This window comes from Calypte anna, chromosome 9 (genome assembly GCF_003957555.1).
Source record: "Calypte anna isolate BGI_N300 chromosome 9, bCalAnn1_v1.p, whole genome shotgun sequence".
NCBI lineage: Eukaryota > Metazoa > Chordata > Aves > Apodiformes > Trochilidae > Calypte > Calypte anna.
The window spans coordinates 17,186,735-17,213,648 of NC_044255.1; the positions used below are offsets into that span (position 1 = coordinate 17,186,735).

The following is a 26,914-nucleotide window of genomic DNA, read 5'->3' on the forward strand; positions in this document are numbered from 1 at the left end:
CTCCTTGATCAAAGTTCCTATTTTCTAGAGCTCTGACTTCCACTTTATGCAAGCATTGTGTTCCTCAGTGTCCCAGCTCTCCATGGCTGGACAGCACAGAAAGGACTTCAAATAATACAACTGAGTCTGGGAGGGTTGGGCAGAGGCACAATCAAGACTAGCAAAGGGCTGACCATTCTAAACAGAAATAGCTATGAATTACTGGAGCAATGTTGTGCAACAACCACCAAAACAAGAGAAGGAGCAACTGGCTTGTGTATTCAGCTGTGGTTATCAGCAGGGAAAGGCAATGGTCTATGGAAGCAGCCTGGAAACAGGGTTCCTTTGTGGGGATTTAGAGGGCACTTTTGAGGAATGAGGACTTTTTTTTTCCCTTAGTCTGTTTTTCTTCTCATTCTCTTGATGGGACAGTTTACTGGATATTTTTCTTAAGGAGGAAAATATCTGTCTTCCTCTTGCAGCTTCTCCTTCTCTAAGGGGAAACTATTCCTTGAACAAGAATATTATGTGGGTGATAAATGACTGGGAAAACTGTGTGTGCTGCAGGACCAGGCTCAGTATTGGATTTGTAGAGAGTTCATGAGCCTGATGCAAAAAATGGACTTGGAGATTGCAGAGGAAGGAGAGACTAGGGAGGAAAGCATGTCTTAATGCCCTAAGCAGCACTAAGCAATAAGGTACCTATAACAAGAGCTTTGTTTTGTTATATTCCTTTACATGCTACTGCCTCAGTAGTCTGCTCTTGGCTCTGAGTCAAAGTTGGTAGAACTCCTGTTAGCATCTGTGTGGTTTGAGTGACACTAGATTTATTGGAAGAAACAAGTTAGGATTGGTCCTGCAAGCAAATAGGGTTTGTCCTGTCTATACATCATCTCCTAGAGCTGAGTGTTGTCAGAACTGTAAAAGCTGCTGGGATATAAGGGGCAGCTCTTCCAGAGGCAGAAGGCTGCTTTTTGGATCTGTGGAGCTCCTCAGATTGGGACTCTTCTTGACCTTGCAGCTTATGACCTTCCTGTCACATTTAATGGAGGTGTGATCTAAAAAAACCAAGATGAGATGAGCAAAACTCATGGATTTGAATACCCCATGCATTTTGAACAAGTCTTTTTCTGTTACAGGAAAGACTTGATTGGTCCTAGGCCCGTGTTGTGGGTTATATGTGTATATTCAAAGCTTGTGTGTTCTATTACTTCATTTCCTTTCATGTCTAGAGGGAATTGGAGAGTGCTGTACCTATACATAGGGAAATGCTGCAGTATTATCACAGGGAATTGTTTGGAAATGAAACAACGAATGTCCTTAATCAGAATTATGCAGACAGTTCATTAAAAAGCTGAGAATAAACAACAGAGGTGAGAATCTCAGCTCGAGTAAACTGAGGTTAATGTAACTATGGTGAGTTATAATATTAAATAAGAAGCAGACCACATGTGCATTGAATCTGGGTGCTTTTCAATGAGAAATGTGCCAGTGTTCCTCATTTGAGTACTGACCAGTCTGTACAAAGGCAAATTACCCCCTAATCACTACAAACTCTTTTGCAGGAGGAAGAGGGAAGGATGGGGCACCCATTATAACCTTTCCAGAATTTGCAGGATTCAGTGACATACCTGATGAAGATTTTCTGAACGTGGTCACGTATCTAACCAGCATTCCCAGGTGAGGCTAAGCAAAAATGACTGATTTCCTGTAGAGCTTTGCCTCCTTAGTAGCTCACTGCTTGTAGTGGTCCTGCCAGGATGTATCAATGACTTTGCATCCATCCAGTCAGTACTAAATTTTTATATATACAGTAGGCCCTAGGAAACATCATTTGTATGGAGCAAAAAAGCTTTGTTTATTGGGAGATTACTCCACAGCTAGGATGTTTTGTTTGCCTGCAAGAAGAGTGAAACAAACTCACTTCCACTACTCTGAGGAAATGTGCCAAAGCATAGCTGCTGAATTACTTTTTGTTTATCCAAAAAGAGACCTTAGTATTTTTCAGTCCCCTGATCCTGTCTCCTAGTTAGAAGCACAGCATGGATTTATTATTTCCTGTGGTCTTTACATAAAGGTGCTTAGAGGATGATGAGGGGGAAAACGTGCCTCCTTCAAGTTTGACTATGAGGTTTTCCAGCTCCACCTACATCTATTCCCTGTACCAAGTTGCCAAAGCAAGCTGAGAGAAACCACACACTGTGAACTTAACAGCTTCATTGTTTCACTCTTCTCTGTAGGGCCTTTGTTCTGCCAGGAGAAACTCTGTTACCTCTCTCTTCATTAGTTTCAGGATTGAAAAGATGACCATTTAAGGGTTAATAAAACAACACTAGAGAAACACACAACTAATTTGCCAGTTTTTAGTGTTTGGTATTATTTTTGGGAACTATCGTGTGAAACTGTTAACATGATAGACAGAAATGCTTTATGCTTCTTCAACCTGTGTGACAGCCAGAACTACAGATGGATTCAAAAGCCAGTTCATGAAGGATTGCTCCATCAGTGGCAGCTGAACACAGTGGCTCAGATGCCAACTCTGGCTGAAGAAATCCACGTATTCCTTAATGCTGGGATTTGAAAGAACATACCAAGAGAAAGATTGTCCTTCTCACTTTGCTTCTGCTTTTCTCTTCCTTGAGAATTAAAATTAAAAGGACTACTAGCAGTGAAATTACATGTCCATGAGCACTGTCATAACGTAATATGCATACAGTGTATAGTACTGTAGTGCTGATGAAAGTAACAAATGTGGTTCATTTACTGCTCTGAGATGTGTGAGAGACTGTGCACAGATCAGCCAACTGCAGGTTAACAAGACTTTGCTGCACCCAAACAGTCCCCCCATTTATGTCACATTAAGATCATAGTTCATACGATTATGCCATAAATCCCACAACCAAAGCTTGGCACTCAGAGTCTTCCTCTTAGAAATCAATATCTTCATCCCTCCCCATCCACGTGAAAGGTGGCAAGTTTCAAATAGTGACTTGAGAAAGCCAGTCTCCCTGGAAAACTCGCGTCCCAGCTGTGTGATCTTTGATTAAACCTGAGTCAAACCAGTGTGCTGGTATGCAGAAAATGTGGGTTCAAATCCCAGTCTGTGGCTGACCTTGAACAGGCAGTTTAAATCAAACTGAATAGTCACCTATTCAACACAAATTTCAGTGAGCCTGTCTGTAGTATCCATCAAAGTGACAAAGAGAATGATCTTTAACTCTTGTGGATTTACAAAGAGAATGGCCATGAATCGGATAAGATGAAGTACAGTTTGAAAAGGAGTTCACAATACTTCCTTGTTCATAGCTCAGTTAACTGGAGAAATCAGCATAATTTCTCAGGCAAATAGAGAATATCTGTCTGCTGTAGTGTCTTTTTCAGTGTATCCTTGTAGCATAAGGTTCATGCTAGTTGTGGGGAGGAAGATCTGTTATTTGCAGATGGCATCATTCAATGAGTTTGTAACTTTATAAGTCCCTCTGGAATAATGTTTAGTGTACCCATATGACAAAACAGTGAAAAGATAAAGAGAATCAGCAAATGTTGTTACTCAGATGCACAAGTATGTACTTGCCTTTGACACTGCTTGGCAAATTTGCTTTACCAGCTGTGACACACCACAGTATTTTGGGGTGGGCTGTAAGTAGACTTTGCACTTCTGGGCTTTACAATGTGAACTGCTCTCCAGAATGGAAGATCAGCCCAGTGTGACTTCTGCAATCTGATTAGTTTTTTCTCTGGTTCAACACCAGCTTGTGAGTGTTCCCTCCACCAAAGATATACATGCATACATACACTTCCACAATCACTGGGTAGGTAACACAGTGTGTGCACAGGCATGCCACTATGCATGTATACTTACAATAGATAGCTTCAGAAAGCCCTTTTTTACTTGCTTTATTCCATGTCCAGAATTCCCTTCTCCTACAATTGACAAAGGTTGGCTACTTGAACAGATACCCTTACCTTCCACAAGAGGTCAGGAAATTTGACATACCCTGCCCTCCTCAAGTCAGCGTTCGAGGCCTGAATTCAGAGCTGGGGATGGAATAGCTCTGCCGATTGCACACATTTCCTTCAGGGAGAATAAAACTCCATGCCAGACATCTGTAGAATCTAGACAAATATGCCAGAATCTGATTTGGAGGTGAGCGTGATGTTTATATGCTCTGCAGGATTGTCTTAGAATCCCTCTTTTCAGAGAACTGGAGAAACACCAATGCATTCCCATAAAGAGGGTAGAGGCTTTACAGAACTGACAGAGAAAACATTGACAGTATGTGTGTGTTTGTTTTAAACTCCTTTCCTCTGGATGTGCACACAATGGATATTTTTCAGCTGTACATCCACTTGCCCTGATGCTGCTACCCTGGCCAGGCTGTTTGCCTGTGTGCATCCCTTAGAGCCAAATGACATTCAGACCTTGGTATGGCCTTTCCTTTCAATGTGTTGACTGAAATAGGATCACCTCCTGACATTCTCTGTTTCCTTGGATAAATTTAGGTCTTAAATCAGTCCTATCTAGTAAAAATACCCAACCCAAAGGAAAGACCAAACATACAAATACCACTGGCTTATCTCAGTGAAGACAACTGATACCATCCTGAACATCAAGGTGAAAAAAGCAAGTAGTAACATTGCAGAAAGGGGAGGCCTAGCTTTCCATCAGGGTCACAGCCCCATTTTGAATTTTCTGTTGTCCAAAGGTACCTCTCTTATCTAGAGCCTTGTCATGTTGCATCCATCAACTCATAGCAGCCAAGATCTACAGAGGTGTATATTCTGCAGAGGTGTATATCTGAAAGGCTTCTTTGCTGCTTGCCTTTGCACAGTTTGCCAGTGATTCTGAGTGACATAGATAATCTCTCACACATTCTGAAATCTGCTCAGCTGCTTTGCTTTTTAGCAACATGGTTTTTTTTCATTAGTTCTCTCCACTCTTTTCCTCCTTAAGTTTAAAGTTTTGTTTAGTTGGTTTTGTGTGCTGTTTATTTGTTTGTTTTTACCTATTTCATCTCAGACAATGTAAGTTCAATGTTGTGAATTATTTGTACTGCAATATGTATCTGAATTGTTTGCTTAATGGCCACCTTCTCATTTTACCCAAACAGATCTCATACCTTGGCTTGTTTTTTATGCTCTTCCACAGCTTAGGATTGTACCTGCACTGTGTAATGAAGTATTCTGTCATGTGCCTTCCCCCTCAGCTGCCTGTGCCAGGCATGGCTGCTTGGCAGGTTTTGTCTTTGCCAGCCACCTGCAGTTGATCTTGGAGGGAGAGAGCTATGAGTAGCACCTCAGCTTAATTAGACTGCATGCAAAGTGGTATTTTACTCTTCTTTATTCTCATATTTAAAGCCAAGTCACACAAGTATCTATTTAATGTTCCATTTCCTCAGTTTGTCTTTAACTGGCCTGCAACACTGGTGTGCAGTGGCCACTAATTAGCAGTTTTCCTACTCCCATGTGTTCGCTATTCCCAGCTCTTCTCACCCCTATGACCATTCTTGCTGAGCCTAATTTCATGAGAAAACTCCGTTGCTGCTTCTCTGTTGCATTTTCTTGTCTCTGTGTTTCATAAGCTCTTGTTCCTATTATCTATGAACTTCATTTTGGGCTGGATCTGATGCTTGGATGCTTTCATGCTGTTAGAAATCCCCACGAAGAAGAAAATCTGAAAAAATTAACTTCTCAATCATGGACATGCACTTGGAAAAATAGCAAAGATCCCTTTTTGAGTGATTTTATAAAACAGAACTAAAGAGTTAGTTCTGAGGAACTGAGACAAGTTTTACTTGGCACAAATCTTTTTGTGTTTGTTTAACTCACAGTTGTACTTGTTGCTTTTGGCAGATGCTGTCTTGTCAGTTATTTCCCTTGCAGTTTGCTCACCAAGGTGCAATTATAAGGGTCTGATTCTAATGCTTATAGGCTTCCAATCGTCTGTGTATACTCCTTTTAGAAAACCTTTAATCAGTTTCTCAAAGCAGGCAGATAGACAAACCAAGGATTATTTCTATGTGCAGTCAGCTTGTGTGAATATGGTGCTTATGGATATAGTTACTTGTGGTATGCTACATCATGAATTTTGTGAATAACAGATTTTTCTTATTTTTATTAGCCTGATATTAGTTGTATGATGTATTTCTTTAGATCAACATCAGCTTTTTGTTAACTTCAGCTAACACATCTACTTTGATGTTATTAATTACTGGTTTCAATGGAACTGCATAAGATTTGAACCTGATTCTATATGTCTAATTATTGTCAGAGATATTCAGCAATTACATATTGGTTGCATGACTCTGAACTGAAAACAGGATGCTGATTGTGGTTTATATTCTCTGTTTCTTTGAAGTAGAGGCCATATTTTTGGTGATCCACTTGATTCAAATTGTGTCCTCTAGCATTCCAATTTTCCTGCTGCTTTAACATGGTTATCAAAAATTAACACGGCAGTAAAAAATACATAAAAGGAAAAGCCATCTAAGCATGTAAGTGTTTAAAGAAGAACTGCATTGGTGTAATTTCCCCCTTCACATCTTACTTTATTACTAATAACTTCATTCTAAACAATAATCCAGTTTCAATAACACACTGTAAGCCACATGGATGCTGAATGGTAACACCATTCTCTTGGAATAATTAGTCATAACATGCATTTTCTGTATTTGTTCCGGATAATGAGATATTTGGATGAAATCCTGTTCCCAGCAAGAGCAAATGCATTTTGTGGTCACTCATTTCTCTGGTCATTTGAAGAACTGTGACTAGAAGATCTTACCTCCACCCATACAAGGCCAGAGCATGCTTGAGTCTGTGGTTTAACAAGAGGCCAGAAAGGCTGCTGAGATGGTTTTTTTGAGATTGTGACAACTGTTTGTATTGACATTATCAAATGTTTAAAAACTTCTTTTCTGCCTGAGCTGGTGGAGAGTAGGTAGGAGTTTTTTCAAGTGTTTGTAAATGAGTCTGATCTTGTCTTGAACAAGTCAATTTTCTGTAGTCTGTGTGGTCAGAGAGCAGTCAGTGTTGACTGGATGGTCTCCTGTCCTCGAGCCCAGGGAACTGGGTGCTACCCATGTCTGATTTTTAAAGAGTGTTTCTCTGACAGCATCTTAGTGGCTTTTTTGTCTTTTGTGGTGGTGGTTGTATTAAGTAGAGGATCTGGGGCTTCTAGTTTCCAGAAGAAGCAGTTTGATAAAACCAATGCAGATTTTTTTGTATTTTAGGAAGTCCACAGTTTAAGTCTTTTGTATTTACTTTCTCACACCTGTTGTGTAACAATCTGCAACGCACACAATTTCTTTGCTGCTTTCCTCTGAACCTTTTTTCTTTAACACCTAGACCGAACATTAAAAAAAAATGAAGTTGGAAAGTCCGTTAGTTTTCCTAGTACCAGCATGATGAACTATTAGGAACACTTGCATGACATCCCAGATTTGCACAACCCTTTGGTTTCCAAGTTGCTGTTCTTGATTCTGCAGAGCTGCATCAGAAGATCAATATTGGTATTGTTGGTGCTCTTCAGTGGATTATTGATATGAGTTTGCAAAAATAACCCATGACAATGGTGTTCCTGAGATCCTTCTTGTAGGAACAATGTAAAAGGGATGAAGGAAATATTTTTATAGAATTTCTTGAAGATCAAGAGTTGTAATCTTTGTGGTGAATGGAGTGAAATTCAGTTGGTGGCCAGCCACAAGTAGTGTTCCCCAGGGGTCAGTGGAATCATTCTTTGAAGGGAGAGATTAGTTCAGTCTCACTGAGACTGCACACCAAAATGGGATTTCAATGAGAGAGAGTGAAGATGGGATATTTATGAGGTACGGAGCATCAAGTCTGTGCCCCATAGATCCTCCTTGAAAAGTATGGAGAAGGAACAGTAACTGTTATTCTAGCCAAAATGTTCAAAGGACAGTTTTGAATGACTTGCAACCCTAGAACCAAGCTGTGCTTGGCAAGATGTAACCCTTCAGTTCCTGCTTTGTCTGTCAGAATTCTTGCGGCATTGTGTACATAGGCAAGGTGGTGACATCAGGGAAATAGTGACTCCCTGGAACTAAGTGCTCCTGTCACATATCAGTGTACTGGGAGAATGCAGACTAAAGTGGGATGTCCAATACCTTGAATTATTTTGAGGAGATAAAAAGATCTGAGGGTTTTGCCTTTGATACAACACAGTGTAATTCCTCATCCTGAACTATTAAAATCACGTAGGTTTGGCAGCAGAGTAGCAAACCAACTGCAAGATTTAGCAGCTAAAATATTCATGTTTTGTGTACACTGATAACCTTACCCTGGAAAGGGAGAATTTGTTGGCTTTTGTTTTCATGTGAATTTCTGCCAAATATTCATCCTTTCCACTGTATGTTGCATTTTCATAAAAGGCTTAGAGAGTGATCTAACAGAGGCTGTGTTTTGCTGCAGCACATTTCCTTGGAGCAGGAGTATCTCCAGGTAACTCAACATACCTATTTCTTCTGTTTTGCAGTCTGGAGGCTGCCAGCATTGGATTCATTATCATCATAGACAGACGACGGGACAAATGGAGTGCAGTGAAGGCATCCTTGACACGGATAGCAGTAAGTGCTTGCTTTTTAAATTTATCTTCTAGAAAATAAAATTATCTGCTAAACCTTCAGCACAGGATACAGCTAATTCTTAGCTTCTGTTTTCTGTTTGTGGATGCAGATTCTCTTCTGCCCTGAAGCTCGTGTGCGTTAAATATGAGAGAGAGGAAGAGGCAGTAACAAATTAGACAGCCTTTTTTGCTGCTTAATTGGGACAAATTCTTTATTTGCTGGGCTGAGTGTAATATAAATTCTAGGAAATTGAAGTTTGTTCCTAGAAGAGTATAACAGCAGTACCCTTCTGTGCACAGAGGAGTGATGACGTGGTCTGCTTATGAAAGAAACAGATGCAGAGAGCTTTGTGTCTGGTTGGTAGTAAGTGATCTCCGTCAGAAGGTCTTAATGCTCTTAATAGCTCATTATACCTAATGTGCAAAAGTCAGATTTAAGCACTGATCTTCAGTACTAATTATACTGATTTTATGCAGCTATTACCAGTAACATGTGCTGTGTGAGAAGGAAGTGATTATAATATACAGAGTTGTAGAATGGATGGATGACCAAGGCAACTAAGTTCCTTCAAGGAATTTAGAAAGATTTGCTTTTCATTCTCAGTTCTTCTAAGCTGCTCTCTTCTAGAAATTGTTCTTTTTTTATGCTTGATGAGCTCAGAGAAGTGCAGTGAAAGATGTGGGCTGGGTGTTGCAGACATGGCAATGTTTGATGTGTTGAGTGCCTGTGTGTGTAGAAAAATATGTGAGGTTAAAAAGATTTTAAAATATCTTTCCAGAGTGAGAAGGCAGGTCAACCTGGGGAATATATCTGTGCCACCAGGTTCGTTCAGCAAGTCCAACATGGGTAGACAGTTTTGCCCCCTAGTGCTTGCAACCTAAAAAAATGAGAAAACTGACAGTGTGGTGTAGCACAAAGGGGGTTGGTATGCTTCAAATATGGGGGATGAAGACACTAGCACAGAAACTTTAGAGCTCTGTGATAAATCCATATCAGAAAGCAATGTATGGCTGGGCAGTAAAATCCATGGGCTGGTCTCTTCCTTGGCTTTGGAGACTGGGACAATGAGCACGTGCTGAATAGACCAGCTAATATCATCAGCAGCTGGAGTGAATAAGGTTCAGCAAATCGTACCTGCTTTGTCTCCTTTAGTCAATACTTGACTGAAAATTCCCCTGGCCTTCCTACAGGGCAAATGTATGCTTTCTAATAGCTCTGTATTTCTTTTAGGGAGCATTTCCAGGAAACCTGCAGCTGGTGTTTGTCCTGCGACCTTCCCGCTTTATCCAAAGGACAATCGCAGACATTGGCATCAAACTCTATCGAGATGACTTTAAAATGAAGGTACCGGTAAGCATGCAATTATTAATTTGTCCATGTGCTTTCTTTATCTCCCTTGTCTGCAGTTCCTTGGTGTCAGCAATTACTCATAACCCAGTAACTGAGATCTAATTGCACGTAGTGACTGGGGACTTTGATCTGGGTCTGTATGGTGTATATAATAGTAATGCCAAAGAGTGGATGCTTCCTGGCATTTAATGGGCATGTTCCCATATGGAAGGTTGGTGTAGTTATAAAATGTGACCTAGGTTTTTAAATATTGACATCTTAACTCAGTGGAGCTGTTCCCCTGATGCAGACAGAAGTAGACCTCACTCTGGTGACAAACATAATTACACTACAGAGCAGTGAAAAGCTAGGGCTGAATTCTGCACTATTTTACATATTATCCATGGGACTGCTGACAATCTGACAGTGCCCCTGATAAATGCTTGCATAGCACTGAGTATTCATAATGCCTTTTATGATTCTTAAGCCCTCAGAATTAATTTTTTTTTACTTGGCACTTGGCTTATGCTATGGGTTGATGAGAATATAATTTGCAGCAGGTTATAAATCCTGAGAGTTTAAGTTTTAGATTATTCTTTGAAAACTCTTTCAGGAGTTGTTCCTAGCTGCATGTTTGCACGTGGTTTCAAAGTGTTTATTTATAAAACTTGAATGATGATGATTAATGGTATTTCACCCTGGAACAGACTCAGAGTGTTCCACAATGACTTTACTGGAGTGATTTCATATGATTACTTTGGATTATGCTTGTGGTTTTATATCATTTTGCAAATAACCTAGGGCTCTCCTCCAGTGAACTGTAGCTCTGTCAGTACCTAAGTTTGAAGTTCAGGTATTTAAGACACTTTGTGCTTCTAAAGAGGCAAAAGACAGAAGCTTATTTATTACAATGCATTACGAAAAGGAAACATGAATATTCATTCAGTTACTGTAGATTAAATTGTAAGATTGCCTGTAGTTTGGCAGAGGTGGCTTTTTGGTAATTAAAAGGCCCATTGATGTAAAAAAGTATATGTTTTAACACAAACCAAAATCTTTTCATTTTATTTCACCTTGAAAAATGGATGTTCCTGTATTTAATAAGCTTTAAGCTGTTACCATAGTAACTGTTGTACCAGCAACTGCAGCCCAGGAAGAGACAGCTTCATCAAGGAATGGCATTTTCTAGCAATGCAGCATCTTCTGTACTGTTGCAATTCAAATTCAACTTGAAACTATGAAAGCTGGAAGGGTGAATTCTAGGCTTGGGTCAAGCACTGCATTAAGTATTAAACAATAACTTAGCTTTTCAACAGGCAGGAAAATAAAAATATTCTGCCCAGATATCTTCTGACAATCTGACAGTTGTATATATAGCCTATTGTAAGTTTCTTAGGATTGTATTAAAGGTGTGCAAAATTCCTGGGCTCTTCCATGCTTTCTGGAGAGGCCATTCAGCTGTGTTGGCTTCTCTTCCAATAAAGATCATCTGAGCATGCCCCTGTATTAGCCCTGTTTCAGAATGGGTAGGTTACTGAGAACAACACCTATTTGTTTCCAGTGAAAATATCATTTTACATGCCAAGCATAAGAATAGGGCCAGAACGTTCTTGTCCCATGGGAGATATCCTTACTCAAGGAATTAAGTATCAGGACCTATATTTAATACCAACTTCATCCTCTAAATCGTTTGCAGGTTGGTTGTTCATGTTGTGCATTTGGCACTGTGACAGCGTGAGTGACATAAGTGAGCCATGGATGGGTTGCATTTCCTATCACTACTATAAGTGAGTCAGGGGCAGAACATGAGCATTCTAAAGGGGCTTCAGGAACACAGTGTTAATTTGTTAAGGAAACGTTTGTTTAAGTGTTTATCTGAACTATCAGACTGCAAATATGTTCAGCAAAATAGATTAGCTGGGTTAAATCAACACTGAATTGGGTAGAAGCCAGAAGATCAAACAGGAGCAGGAGCAGGAAGTGGAGCCTGAAATAATATACCAGACACAATAAGGAAATGCAGGATTTATATGACTTAATGTCATATGAATGTCATTAATAAAACCTCCAGAGGCAAATCTCTATTGGGATTGTTATTTGATTAAAAATCATTACCCAGGAGCAAGATACAGAAATATTAGAAGTACACCAGGGTTCATCTAATATATTCAAGCCTAAGACACTAATGTCCAGTCATTTGTGCTCAATATCTTGGTTTTCTATTGCTGAAATATGTTTGTCTCTCCTTTCCCTTTCATCATGGTTTAAAATGGAATAATGCCAGTGAACTCAGTGGTCATACAGTGCCATATAAATGATGCAACTGAAAGGAAAATCTTACTCTCAGTTATTTAATTTCAACACTTCCCTAGATCAAGTACCTGATGCTGAGGAAACTGTTTAACCTGCCTGCTCCTCCTTTCTCCATACAGAACAGTTATCTAGAAAATACAGAAAGTATTTGATGGAAGTTTGAACATTATAAATTCAGTACTTTTGCTCTTGATGCATATGAAAAATTACTGTATCTTCAGCCTAGAAAGGAGCAAATTCATGTCAAATTATTGTTGGCTGAAGAATGGCCATGTACATACTGAGAAGGCAAAACCTAATGGAGATAAACTGTGGCTATGCATGAGCAAATACATAATGAGAACTTATTGCCTATGGTGGAACTACAGTCTGGGCAAACCCAGTTCCTAGGGACAACGATTGAAAGGACTCATTATTTCTCTCAGTCCTTTGTGTTTGGATTTGTTTCAGATCATCATGTTAAATTCTGTCTCTGATCTCCATGGCTATATTGACAAAAGCCAACTGACCCGGGAGCTGGGAGGAACCCTGGAGTATGGCCACAGTCAGTGGATACATCACCGAACTGTGAGTGCTGGTGCTGTTCTTACATGTGTCTACATGCAGAATTGTTCTGATGACTGATGTAGACCAACCATTAAGTAGTAACTCTCCAGCTTCATTTCAGCCTACAAATTCTGCTAGGGAATCATGGAAAGAGGAAATCCATGACTCAAGTAGAGAAAGGTAAATTCTCCAAAATTCTGTAATAGAAGCAGCAATCTGTGTCTCACTGTTGAACTGCACTGGGTCCTAACAGTGTCACAGTATTCTTATGTGGAAAGGCCTTTATATACATTCTTAGATTTTGAATAATTTATGACATTCATAGGCCTTCCAGTCATGGTTGAAGTTTAACATATGCTATAGCAGTGTATTGCATCAAAGGTCAGGATTCTCAGATTAATAATTAATTATGTCCATGTTTTAAAGAGGTGAAAAATGCTCAAGACACTGGATTTTATTTTCCTATTTCATTTCTGTGCTATGCACAGCTGGGTCTCATTTTGAGTAACTGAAGAGCAGTTAGTAATTATGGGAAGACAGAAAACCTTTTTTGTCTGTTGTCTTTGAGGAAACTTGTTACAGGCGTGATTGCTTGTTCCCTTTTTGAGTTGGTTGACACACCCCAGTCACTGTTTCAAAACAATGTAAAGAATTCATGATGGCACCCAGAAAAGGTGACAGTCTACAAAAAAATTACCCCAAACTGTGGCACATTATCAGGCAAAATACTATCTCATCCCATTAAAGCAAAAATGGGCGAAGTTCTGTCCTGATTCTGGAAAATGAACTGATTTCCTTGAGATTGTAAGAAATGTTTGCATCTCTGGCCCTACTTACAAGACTGGTATGTTAGGGCTTCCGTTTGAGTGACTTGATGGTGCTTGATGCAGTCAGCCAAGGATTCTCTGCTAGATATGAAGGTGTCACTGGGGAACAGTCAGCCTCCATGGCACCTTGAAACAGTGAGACTTTCAGTTTTGTTGAGCTACTGTCTTCTCTTACCTTTTACAAAGGTATAATACTTGTAGCAGTGTGCCTGGAAGACTAAGCATTGTTGAAGGGTTAAGAGTAAATAACCATTCTGTGACTTTATATTCTTGCTTTTCCAGGCTATTGAAAACTTTGCAATGACAGTAAAAACAATAGCCCAGATGCTACAGACCTTTGGAACAGACCTAGCAGAGACTGAACTTCCCAATGATGTACAGTGCACAGAGGAGCTCCTGTCTGCACACACTGACCACCACTGCAAGTTGAAGGTGAATGTTGTCTCACAACAGCTCCATCAATGTAATATAAGATTTCTTAGTGTAACAAAATTTTCTGCCATAATTTTGGAGCTTATTGTCTGAAAACTACTAAAACAGAGAGAAGCCTGGGTTCAGGAGGTCAATTTGATTCAACTGTGAAAAGGAGACATTTTTACAGCTTCAGGAATGGTAGAAAAGGGAAATGTGACTTCTACTGTATGAGGGTTTGATGGGATCACATCTGGAATTAGCATGGTTTCTTGATGAAGAGTTCATCAGAAAGGATGAACTTGCACTGGTGCAGATGTAGAGAACACCTGTGAGGATAAGCCAACTGAAAGAGCAATCCAACTAGATAATGAATGTCAGGTTGGTTTTTTTAAAAAATAAAAATAATAATAAAAAATGATGTTGGGGCAAGTTTAGCTTTTCAGAGGACAGCTCAGAAGCAAACACTGCTGCTGTCAGCAAACACTTTAGGTCTGGCCAGACATGCAGTCTCCTAAAAAGTTATATGCTATTCCTGTTTCGAAAAATATACCTAAAGTATTTCAAGTAGAAATATATCTACTATTCAAAGTGAACAGATGTCATCTCTGTATTTCTAGGAAGGAATGCCATCTTTGGTAAACATTTATATTTTGTTACAAGTATTAAATACCTATAATAGAGTCCTCCTTTAGCATTAAGAAGCTGTCCATCTAAGAGATGTGAGAATAAGCACATGCAATTTGTTTGTTGTTGTTTTTTTTTTCCTCAGGATGAGCTGAAATTAGCTGTGAAGCAGGGAGCCACCCTACTAACATGCATTAGGGAACCAGTCACCCGAAGTGCCAACAGCAAACTCAGTCCAGATGAACTGGAAAATGTGGCAACAGTAGAAAGGTCAGTGAAACTACATTACCTTGCCCAAGTTGCTAATTTATTCCTAAGAAATACAAGTATAATTTACATTATTTAAATATGCATGTTGTAAATTCCTAATAGTTCAGCTCTTCAGGATTTATTCGACAGGTAACTCAGAGAAGGGAATAGCTCTGAGGGAGTTACTTGATTAAACTGTCAAGGCAAGCCCAAACAAGTCTTGAATTTCTTGGTAATTTTTGGTTGGATCAAAAGTACCTGGCTGAAGAGTTAATGTGGGACATACTTGCCTCATAACATATGCATCCTCCAGACTTTTATGCCTGGTTAGAAAGTGGCAGCTGAATCTATGTGAAATGAGAGGATATGTGAATGTGCATGTCTGTGGAAGTGCTGGGGGAGGAACAGATGATAATTATACCCCAAAACATAGCACTTCACAGCTGCAGAGAGAAATCCCTATTCTTTCCTACAATGCTAGCTATTTCCATACAACTTTTAGTCACTGTGTGGAAACTTCTGCTGTGCCATGTGACAGAAAGAGAAATGTCATGCTGGTGTTTCAGTGCATCTGCATTCATTGGGAACAAAGCTGCTAAAAGTACAGCTGAGCTGCTATTTTTCACTGAATACTTTAAAATCTTTTAAACATTTATCCCAAAGAAATGCGCTAATTCATCTTGAATACATAAACTAGCTTCAATTAAAAACACGTTTTTCAGGGATAGATTGAAAACAGAATTTTGGTTTTGAGAGGAATAGGAGAGAACTATTGGTGTTTGCCCCAAAAACTTGGTGATTCCGGCACTCACTGGGATTGTAGGAGCTCAGTCCTTGCTGCTTGGACTCTTGTCCTCTGCCTTGTCCTCTGCCTACCCAAAGAGTGCTGGTCTAGTGAAATAGAGGATATTCAGAGATTACTTCCTTTTAATATTTTTCTATTTAAACATCTCTACTTTGAAATATAATTAATAGATCATTCAGAGACTGTGAGAATGACTCACTAGGCTGGTGTCAGACATTTTATTCAAGACATATGACACAAATTTCTTTGTGAATAAATGTTTCGTAATGTACATAAAGTGAAACAATGTCCATGGGAGGTATTATGAGTTTCTAGCCTATTGTTTTGAATGGACTGAGAGAAATTATTCAGTGCTTGCCTGTTTCTTTAAAATTGCTTTCTATTTCTTTAAAGTCGTCGTTGCCTATTCAGCCTTAAACACTCCTTAAAAGAATAATTGCACCATACCCAATCTGCAGCCTGGAGTGAATAATTTTTGAAGAATTGGGTGGAAGCTGGGGAGAGACAGCTGCCTTGGGCTGCCAGTGCAGCATGCCAGCTGCATGCCTGTTGCAGGCCAGGAGGCAGGACTGCAACTGCCACAGTGGATGCATGGAATTGTCACACTTCTGTCTCACTGCAAGTTTCATTCTCTTTGGTTTAAGGGAAAGTTGACACAGAGCCTTCTGTGCATAGGCTCCCCACCATCTCCCTGCTCTACTTTCTGCCATCAGTTGGTGTAACTTAAAGGAAAAGAACTGTAAGAGAGAATAAAATTATTTCCATTCTGATTTCTTAACAGGTTGTTAGCTCAGCTGGATGAAACAGAAAAGGCTTTTGATCAATTTTGGACCAGGCATCACCTAAAACTAGAACAATGCCTGCAGCTTCGACACTTTGAACATGATTTTAGAGAGGTATTTAATTGTTCCATTCTGTCTGGCCCTCCCTTGTAAAGAAGGTGAAATTTTACTCATACTTACAGCATACTGGCAATCCAAAAAACTGAGGCTGGGAAAGAGGCCCTTCATTATGAAATAGGAAATGTATATTCAAAAATAAAATTCTTGACTGGTATTAAATATCTTGCAACATTTGAATAAGGCACAGTGAGCAAACTGCAAGCCTGCTAGGCCAAAATGTGAAATGACAGCCTCATGATAAATCATTTTACATTTGTGTGCTACGTTACCAATACCACTCCTGTGATAGTAAATTCCCAGTCCCACCAGAGGCAATGTATTACAGTTCAGAGAGCTCAACTGTCAGCCCAGAGTCTGGAGTAATATAGATTCTGGAGCAGTATAGACTCTGGAGCTGCAGGTCTTCAAAACTGTGTGTGCCTAAATAAATAATAAGAAACAGGGGCAGCTCTTTGAATAATAGTTGATTGTTGCTTTATTCTTTGGCTTTTCCATTTTGGAATGAGCTGAAAGACTAAACTTGAGATGCAGACTCATCTAAAAGATGTAGATGAATGTTTAGAAGCCATAGGTTTTTTATAATTTTATTTAGTATCTTGTGATGGGATTTTGGGTGACTTTTTCTGATTATTTATTTGCTTGTTTTATGTTTTTTGTTGCTGTTTGTTAGGTAAAACTGGCACTGGATAATCTCATGGAAGCACAAGCAGGTTTTGCTGACATTGGAGACACTGTGACTCGAGTAGAACACCTCTTAAGGGAACAGAAACAACTGGAAGAGAAAGGACAGGTTTGCACTCAATATAGTACTCCAGCTGCTATAGACATGATTTTCTAGATACTTCTCTGACTGTTATTGCATCACACTGACTCTCTTCTCACTAGTCATTATGTTAAATTGCATAACTCAGTTCCTAAATTCCAGAAGCCAGGATTATTCAAATCCAGTAGTTCCAGTTTTTTACTTGGAAAACTAGAATCCAGTTCAAAAATTGGTATTTCAGTGCAGGGCATAGTTGGTCCAACTTTGGAATCTGAAAGGCTCTGAATATTTAACAAGTTACCTTGGCAGATATCTTTTAAGACTATTTTATTAAGATTCACAGCAGTTTAAGGAATACCCTTGCCTTTCTATAAATATATTCCTTTTCCAGACATCTGGATTTTCTAATTCCACCAGTAGGTCAGCTGTGAGCCTACATCTCATTTAGCATTATTAGAAAGCGGGGAACAACTGAGTAAATTGAAACAGAGAATGATGCATTCACATGCACAAATGGAAAATCTGATTATCACCTTTTTTTAAGAATAGGGTTATAATTTAGAAATATTGTGATCTTTGCACAGCTCTTCTTCAGAAGCCTAAAGATATGAGTTACAGTAACGTGTATTTTCCTTCCATAGTCCACATCACATTGGTGTGCACTCTGTTCCTGTTTGCCATCTAAAATCTCAACCTTTTGTGACAAAGTTTATGAATTGTGCTCAGTTGGATCTGAAGAGTTTTCCAGAATATATCTTGGAATAATAAGCTAAAGCTTGATAAACCTTGCAACTACTGAGTGAAAAATTATATATATATTTTTGTAATTGAGAACTTTGCAGTAAAAAAGAAACTTTGTAATGAATGTTAGAAAGAAGGCATACACTCACAGAATCACATGTGTCACAGAGCGATTAAGGATGGAAAGGTCCTCTTGGAGGTCATCTTGTTCAGTGCCCCTGCCCAAGCTGGGCCACCTAGAGCAGGCTGCCCAGGAGGGCAGGTTGTCCATATGTCTTTTCATTCTTCAAGGATGGAGATTCCGCAACCTTTCTGGACTACTTGTTCCAGTGGTCAGTCAGTCTCACAGTAAATATTGTTTCCTGTTGTTCAGATGGAATCTCTTGTGTTTCAGTATATACACTGACAATTAAGTTGGTCTTCAATGTTAGTATAAAATAAGACATATCAGCTATATTAATATTCCAAACCTTTACCTGCAGGCTATGGCAGGGATTCAGGTATAGATTATTTGTATTATGCATATGATTTTAAGGTCTAACTTGGGATTTTTTCTCATTAATTTCACAGGAACCTTTGGAGAAGGCCCAGTCTCTAGCTCTCCATGGAGAACAGCTCATCCAAAATAACCATTATGCAGTTGACTCCATTAGACCAAAGTGTGTTGAACTCAGGCGTGTTTGTGATGACTTTACCAATGAGACCAAGAAAAAGTATGATATTTTGGGAAAGTCTCTTGAGCTACATAAACAGATAGACAAGGTGAGTGAACTTTCTCAGCTAGCAGCCCTGGTAACACTATACTGCAAGTGGATGTTTTTATGAGCTCAGGTAATTTCGATGAAGAGAAAAGGTGTTTATTCCTTTTCTCTCCATTTCATTCAAAAACTGTTATTATAAAAATTGGAGCAGTAGCTTCCCATAATTAAAGTCTTAAAATGATATAAAGTAGAAAATAAAACGAAGCAAAAATAGAGCTCAGCCTAAATTTGTAAAGTTGTTTTCACTTTCTCTGATTTCTCTAAAATAGCAACCTAAATGCTTTGAGAACGTCTGCTTGCTATTCCAGTGTCATCTAATATAAGAATTATCAAAATTTTACAATAAAATCTGTTTTGGAGTTTTTAATGAGTTTTTAATGCCTAAGAAGTTTTATGGGGAGGGGCCGTGGGGCGTGTGGTGTTGCTAATATGGGTCTAATAGTTGTTTCAGTATTTGGATAATTCTGTGTCTGAACATCAAAATGAGGTAATACAACTGACATTTGATTTGCAAAACCCATAGTACCACTTCTTTTTGCTCAGCATATTATTATTTAACATGCTACTGGACCATCTAGCTCATGAGAACAGAATTGAACTTGCTGTTGTTCTACATATCTATCTGGGGTGACTTGTGGCCAGGAACTGTTGGGTTTATGAAGTAAGATTAATTCCCTTAAGTGACATGTAAGGGCAAATATGTATTTTATGGAGCAGAAGCAACACTTCATTGTTGATGGAGTCACTTGCCCTGTTTTTCTTTAAAGGCGAGCCAGTGGTGTGAAGCTGGAATCTACCTCTTAGCTTCCCAAGCTGTGGACAAGTGCCAGTCACAAGAGGGAGCTGAAACTGCACTCGTTGAAATTGAGAAGTTCCTGATGACAGCTAAGGAACACCAGCTCTCTAACCCAAAGGAGTTCTACAATCAGTTTGACATGATCCTCACTCCTGAAATAAAGGTAAAACCCCCTCAGATGTGCATGTAATCACTTAGAATTTCAAAACTATCAATTGCCTTGTTTGCAAGAGTGAATTGGACTAAATACTTCAGTCTGCTCGAATTCCTCTTTCCTTACACCAAAAGGGCATAGAGGAAAGCACTTGGGGCAGTAAGGTTTACTCAGGTTAGCAGTCATGGAAACCATGTGATTTTCTTCAGAGTAGTGCTAGAAAGACTGCACAAGTCACTATGTCTTACTCAGGGAAACAGATCTGTGCAGAGTGCATGGGCTGTGTTGCATTAAGCTGCAGCACAGTACAATCTTCAGCTCTGTTCTGAGTTAGGGTGACAGAAATCCTTTCCTAATTTCCTTACTCCATCACTGACCACCATCTGTTGTTTACCTTTCCTTTGCCTAGGCCAATGCCCAAAGAATTCTACAAAAACTCGAAGATGTACAAGAAATGTTTGACAAGAGACAAGTAAGCCTGAAGAAGCTGGCAGCCAAACAGACCCGGCCAGTACAACCTGTTGCCCCACATCCTGAATCTTCCCCAAAGCGAGCATCACCAAAGATTACCAGACCAGCAGGAGTAGGTAGGCCATGAGCAGTGTCTTTCAGATAAACTCCAATGGTTTGTCCACATGACAATTAATTTTTTTCAAAATGAAAACTTGTGTATGACGTTGTGTCAGCATTCTAGGCCCATCTGTTGAAAATTAATGTGAATTATCTGTCACTACAAACAGACAAACAAAGGTGAATAAAAAAAATAATTCAGCCTTCTTTTCCTAGGTCTAACCTACAAAGTACATTTCTGTATTCTTCCTCAATATGTTGTATATTGCTAATTATTGAAGGCCCAAATATTGAAGACTGCAAGTACAGAAAGTTAACATGAAAACCTTTTTTACATTGCATGTACTGTAATGTGAATATTTGGCTTTAAAGAGGCACAGTCCCTCAAATTTCAATCAGATATTTGCAAAGGTTAAGGGTTCATTAGCAACACTGACTCCTTTGAATGGCTTTAACCTATACTAAAACTGAATCTTCAGGCTAAAAGCTGGTCTTGCATTTCTGTTTATGTGTGCAATTTCCATATTTGTGTTTCTTGAACTTCTGTCTTGTCATTCTAGGGCTCTTGCAGATTTTTTTTTTAAATTATACTTTTGATATAGGTAGAATCTTAAAAATGAGTCACTCATATATAAGTGACAATGCCTTAAGTTTTAATTCTTATTCACACAACAAATTAACCCAGGGTGCCTCTGTACAAAGAAATAAGTCCCGGACTACCTATAATTTATTGTGGTACTCAAAAGGTTGCTTTAACCACTGTGAACAGTAGATGTATATTTACATACACTGTGTAATGAATTATCCAGTTGTCCACTGCAAAGAGTTATACTTTGAATTTCCCAAGTGCCCTTTCTGTCAGAATGCCAAAGTACTTGGCAAGCACTGGTAAGCATTTTAAACCTCTTTTTTTTTTCAGAAAGAAAACTGAAGCACAGATAAACAGTGATTCAGACAGTTGCACATTCTGAGTCTGAAATGTGGCTGAGAATAGAAACAGGGGCACTGAGTCCTATTCCAAGCCTTGCAAATGAGGCTGTGAAAATCTGTTCTTCTTGGAGCTACTTTTTTTTTTTTTTTTTTTTTTTTTTTTTTTTTGCGCTCTTTCCTCACAGTCATGGAATCAAAAAAGAATTAGTGTTTGTTTATGGGGAGAATTTATTGAGCACCACCTTGGAAACATGAAAGAGGCTAAGAACAGCTTCTGGAAACGGATACTGTAGCTCTTGTTATTTGTTAGCCAGGACACACCTGAATATTTCTAAAAGCTTGCAAAATAGAATATGGCAACAGGAAACTACTATGTTCCTAGGCTGTGTAAATACAAAGGCAAGCAAAGGCAATAAAATGTGATAAACAGAAATAGAAGACCAGAAAGAAAGGATTTTGTCCCGAGGCAGCAGATGTAACAATACTGCAGAAGCATTGCAATGGCTGTCTGTGAAAGGCAAAAAAGCTGCATTTGTTGCAGAATAGATTCTGTTTTCATTTTACTTGCTGACTCTCCATTTCCCAAACAAGGAGTAGTGTGTACTAATAGAAAAAACTTAACAGACATGAAAGCTCAGGCATTAAATACTCTGATATTGTAACTGTGAGACACTTCATTTTACATGGATGTGCACATAGACGCATACAGGTAGAGCTGATATCATGCAGGAGAGAAAGGGCAGATTTCCATCAGGGAAATGACTGTGACAGTTTCTTAAATCTATGTCCTTATGATCTCTGGTGACTCTTGGCAAGCTTAGATAAGGAAAACTCTGTTTACTCTCAGTGGAAGCTGCTTGAATACTGCTAACAGCTAAACTTGTTCCTATACATGTTGAGAGGAAAGAAATGGCACTTAATGAGGAAGTGTCTCTGCTCTGTTTCAATACCAAATGCATAATTTTTAATTGACTACATTTTTGTGGACTTCATTTCTGTAAGAAAAGTTGTTAGCTGGAATGAATTGAAGTAAGTCCACAAGTCAAAATATTTAGGCTAGCATTTCCCATAGGCTGCCAGGCACAGTAGGATAAGCCACAGAGCTGTAAAAGATAATATAAGCCATTAGGGATGGCTGTAGTTAGCATTTTTCTATTTTCATTTACTTGTAATTCTCCCACAGTCTAACTCTTTCAAATGAAACTTTCCCAAAGGCTATCTTCAGTCTGACATTTCCTTGGAAAACGTTCAGTAAAAAATGGCTTGGCCATCTTAGTGAAAAAGGCTAAGAAAATTGTCTTGTTCTAGTTGTCTTTGTGGTGAGTACTGGACCACGGCAGTAAAAAAATTGTTTTGTCCTTTCCTAAAGTGTCTGGGTTTGGCAGAATTACAAGCACTTGAGGAAAAAAAAAAAATCCCAGGTCATAACTGTTCCTTATGCATGAACTTACTACAGTTTGGCTCCTATAGTCTCATTTACTTTGTTGTCAGCAGAACTCATGGAATTCAGAGAGAAAATGTTTCTTATCCCCTGCACTGCTTGTTTCCTTACAGTATGATCTTGCAGCAGCTTAAGACCTTCTTAATGCAGGCCTGTTACAGTCTCCCTTTCTCATCTCCTCTTTGCCCAGCACAGCAATGTGTTCCTGATTCTGCTTTCCCTCCATACTTATGGTCACATAACCAATGAGAACAAAGAAGGGAACTGAAAACTGTCACTGGGGTTGAGAGGGTTGTTTTGGTTGGTGTAGCTCATCATCAACCAGTTCCATGAACAGCGGTGCTGACAAAAAAGGAGACAGAAGTGTGTGGCCAGAGGCTGGAAGGAAAAGGAGAACCATCCCAGACTCATTTCAGTTGGGTTTAAACTGCTCTGGGGTCACCTCTGAAGCTGTTGCTCCTTACTGCTGCTTTTAACTCCTGCTGACATGGGGAAAACAAGCTGGTGCAATAGGTGTAAAGGTTTCAGCTCTGTTTCTGGGGTACCTCTCCTATGAAGACACAGAGAGAGTTGGGGTTATTCAGTCTGGAGAGGAGAAAGCTCCAAGGAGAAGTTATTGTAGCCTTTCAGTATCTGAAGGGGCTACAAGAAAGCTGGTGAGGGACTTTTTAGGATGTCAGGTAGTGATAGGACTTAAGGGAAATGGAGTCAAAGTAGAGGAGGGTAGATTTAGATTGGATGTTAGGAAGAACTTCACCATGAGAGCAGTGAGACACTGGAACATGTTGCCCAAATTTTTAAGGTCAGGCTGGACGGGACTCTGAGCAACCTGATCTAGTGGGAGATGTCCCTGCCCATCGCAGAGGAGGTGGAACTACATGATCTTAAACATCCCTTCCAACCCTGAAAATTCTGATTCTATTAAAAAATCTATGTGGGTGTTAACATGATCCAACTTAGTGCAATTTGGGAGTTTTTGGTTTTAATAACTAGTTCAAATACATTTTAAAAACCTACATTGAAAGAGCAGTGAAATATGAAAACAGAACAACTGGCAGAGCACGTGCTCATGAACATGTGATCCAGAAAATTCAGTTCTAAAAATGTCACCTTGGCCTCCCATAGCATATTCTCTTTTGATCTTTATCTATAGCACTTGGAGATCTCAGTGTGGATAACAGCCTGTTACCTCTGAGAAGTGTTGTGAAAACAGCTCAGTAAATATTTATGAAGCACTTGAATTTGTAAAAAGGACTATTAGAAAAAAGATAACCATTTTCAGAGCAGGGATTGAAATAGCATATAGATAGTAAAGCTCAGGGCCCGCACTGAGAAATACAAATAAATCAAAATAATGAAAAGCTGCACATTAATCAAATGTTTTTTAAATCTGTGCACAGAATGAGGCAAGGATTCTTAAAGGGGGTGGACTCTAAGATGCCTTATCAGAAAAGGGGCAAAACTAAGGTTGTATGTGTAGCTTTGCTTCAGGCATCTCTTGTCTTCTAAATGCTATCCTTACCTAGGGATTTCTTAGTGTGCAACATAGATGTGAAATACAGGAGCAGAGATGTCACAATTTCTGTGAAATTATGAAGCAAATAACAGTTAACAGCAAACTGCACATACTAAATCTATGACTCACCCTAAAAGCATCTCAGAAGGCCAACTTGGAACATGAAAATCATATGAAAGAACACAGCTGGCATCTTTTCAGTACTTTAAATAAAAATTAAACTGCTTCCATCACAGTCAAATGTGTATGACTGCTCACTGGATCCATTCCAGCAATCCTTATAGTCAACAATGCTTAACACTCACTCACTAATAACAGCAGGATAGAAGATAAAAAAAGAGTGTCTTGCAAGAGTCTGGGGATGTGTGCAGAAGTAAAGCTGCAGAGAGGCTGGCTAACTCAGACAAGATGGTGCATGTGATTTTCATTAATGGTTTTGGGAAACCAGCAGTTTCTATAGTTTGGGAGATTTCTATAAATGAAGTAGAGAAGAGGGGAAAAGTGCTTTCAATTTTGCAGCTGTAGAGTTGCTATAACACTTGGGCAAGTCAGAGGAAACCAAGTAGTGTGTTCTTACAGAATAATATTCCACAAACAGGGACCTCACTCTTTGCTTTTTATACGGGCAGATTTTCAGGGAGCTTGACAGCAATTTTGCTAGAGCAAAGGAGTAGAGTTGATATTGCCTAATGGAAAAGTATTAAGTCATTAAATGATAAATCTTAGATACTTAGGTGTTTCTTTAGCTGCCTAAGCATGCTGTTTTGTCATCACCAGCATTCAAAACCACTGCTGAGTCATTAATTATCTTCCAACTCGTGTTCCTGTGGGACAGCATGAGCTGCAAGCCCCAGTAAACAGTTTAGCAGGAGCGTTGTTTCCACGCCTGTTCTTGCCAAAGAACTTTGATTCCACTGTAAGTGGTTAGTGAGAATGCACCAGCTCTCCCACAGAAAACAGATGAGGAAGCTCATGGTTGGGAAATTCACATAAGATCTGAATGTAAAGCATGGTACTTATTTAATGTCTTATTGAATGTCTTGCAAGTGCTGAGTGTGTGTCATAACCCTTGACTTCAGCCCATGTCTCTTGCTGGCTAATGAGTTATATTTACTCTAGCAAGAGAAAACATAAGGCCAATTACCCAGATAGACCAACCCAGTAGATCCTGAGCACCTGGGAGCTGTACACAGTTCTGCTTGTGCCCCATTGTGTGACGTGCCCCGCCATGAGAGATGAACTCCTGAGACACATGGTGCCTGTGACCTGCCATGCAGGAACAGGGTGGGGAAATGGGTGAAACCACAGCCTTTCCCCACAGGCAGCACAGCATTTGTCCTCAGTGAATTTATTTTGGTCATGGAGTGGCAAAGTCTGCAGAGAAACATTGAGCACATGAGTCTGTCTCCTCTCCTAGCAGCTTTAGGGACAGTGCAGACCACATTTACCACTTGGTGTAAACTAAGTCATGAAACAGGAATTCTGTATTTATCGTGCAACTTGATTGTAAGAAACTAGTGACCAGAACTAAAGCCTCATAGGAGAAGCACAGTAGGGCTTCAGAATGCTTAACTGTAAATATCTCTGCAATTAAAAGTTTAAAGGACATTCAATACCCTTTGAAAGCAGCACCAGGCATTTTAGAACATTAATGAGTTCAAAATGAAATCTTCAGTACTCATTATGCAGGAGACTACTGTGAAACAATAAAATGAAAACAACCTTAAACCATACGGACCTTAGATTGTTTATAGATACAGTTTTACTTTGTTTCTCTGCCTTTGTTCTTTCAGTAGGCAGTTGGACGCTGGTACTTTCACCTTCCTCAGCAGTAACGACCTTGAAACGACCAACTGTACTGACGTTTATAAAGGAGTTTCCCCTTTTATATATTTCCAGCTCTACAGTAATTAGTGCAGTAATAATAGGCAGGTATTTGGGCTGTTTCTTTCTAAATTACTCCAGAAACTACTTAAATGTAGTGACATGCAGCGATGACTGAATATGGGCCAGTCAGTAACCCAAAAATATTTTGGAGCATAACCAAAACCAGATTGCTTCCTGCTTTCAATTCATTTCTGAGTCAAACTGGAAGTGCTGGTCTGAATCAAATTCACCCCTAAAACATAGGCAGCTGGCTTCAACTGCTTTTTTATCTTGTACCTGTCTCCTTCTTTCTGAACTATGTTATAATGATGAAGCCAACACTAAGCTAGTAAACTGACCTGACTAATCATCTGGTGGATCATGGAGTACCTGCACTTGGGATTTTTGTGAATGTGTCATCTTTCACTTCACCCATCCATTGCTCTCTTTCTGCATCACCTGGAGCACAGTCTGAGTTTATAAATTGTGATCCAGACATCAAAGTCATAGCTGACTTCCACATTTTCTGCCAACTGCTTTCAGACAGGATTTTCAAACATAAAAACAAATGAGTCAAGAGCTATGCTTCTCTAAGCAGAAGTTCCCATGTTTCCTCAAGTTACCACCCAGTATGTATAAAACCTGAGAATTAGCTTGATGAGCAATGGAAAGGACTGAACTCAGGTTTAAACAGTGTAACTGGACATTGGTAACATGTCTAAGGTAGTCACGAGTGTCTGGTAAATATGTAAAAAAGAGGGTGCAAAACCACCTTGGTTTTGTTTAATAGAATCAGGATTTTT

General features: G+C 39.3%; 1 protein-coding gene across 1 annotated transcript in view; it reads left to right on the forward strand.

The window, feature by feature from the left end:
• MCF2L2 (MCF.2 cell line derived transforming sequence-like 2) overlaps positions 1-26,914 on the forward strand; it is a 127,710-nt gene that overhangs the window by 22,287 nt on the left and 78,509 nt on the right. Inside the window, exons 3-13 of the mRNA XM_008493383.2 lie at positions 1,545-1,659; positions 8,474-8,564; positions 9,795-9,914; positions 12,657-12,773; positions 13,862-14,011; positions 14,763-14,887; positions 16,453-16,567; positions 17,244-17,363; positions 18,648-18,839; positions 19,606-19,797; positions 20,198-20,375. Of these exons, the coding sequence (XP_008491605.1) occupies positions 1,545-1,659; positions 8,474-8,564; positions 9,795-9,914; positions 12,657-12,773; positions 13,862-14,011; positions 14,763-14,887; positions 16,453-16,567; positions 17,244-17,363; positions 18,648-18,839; positions 19,606-19,797; positions 20,198-20,375 (1,515 nt within the window). The remainder of the gene's footprint in view (positions 1-1,544; positions 1,660-8,473; positions 8,565-9,794; positions 9,915-12,656; positions 12,774-13,861; positions 14,012-14,762; positions 14,888-16,452; positions 16,568-17,243; positions 17,364-18,647; positions 18,840-19,605; positions 19,798-20,197; positions 20,376-26,914) is intronic.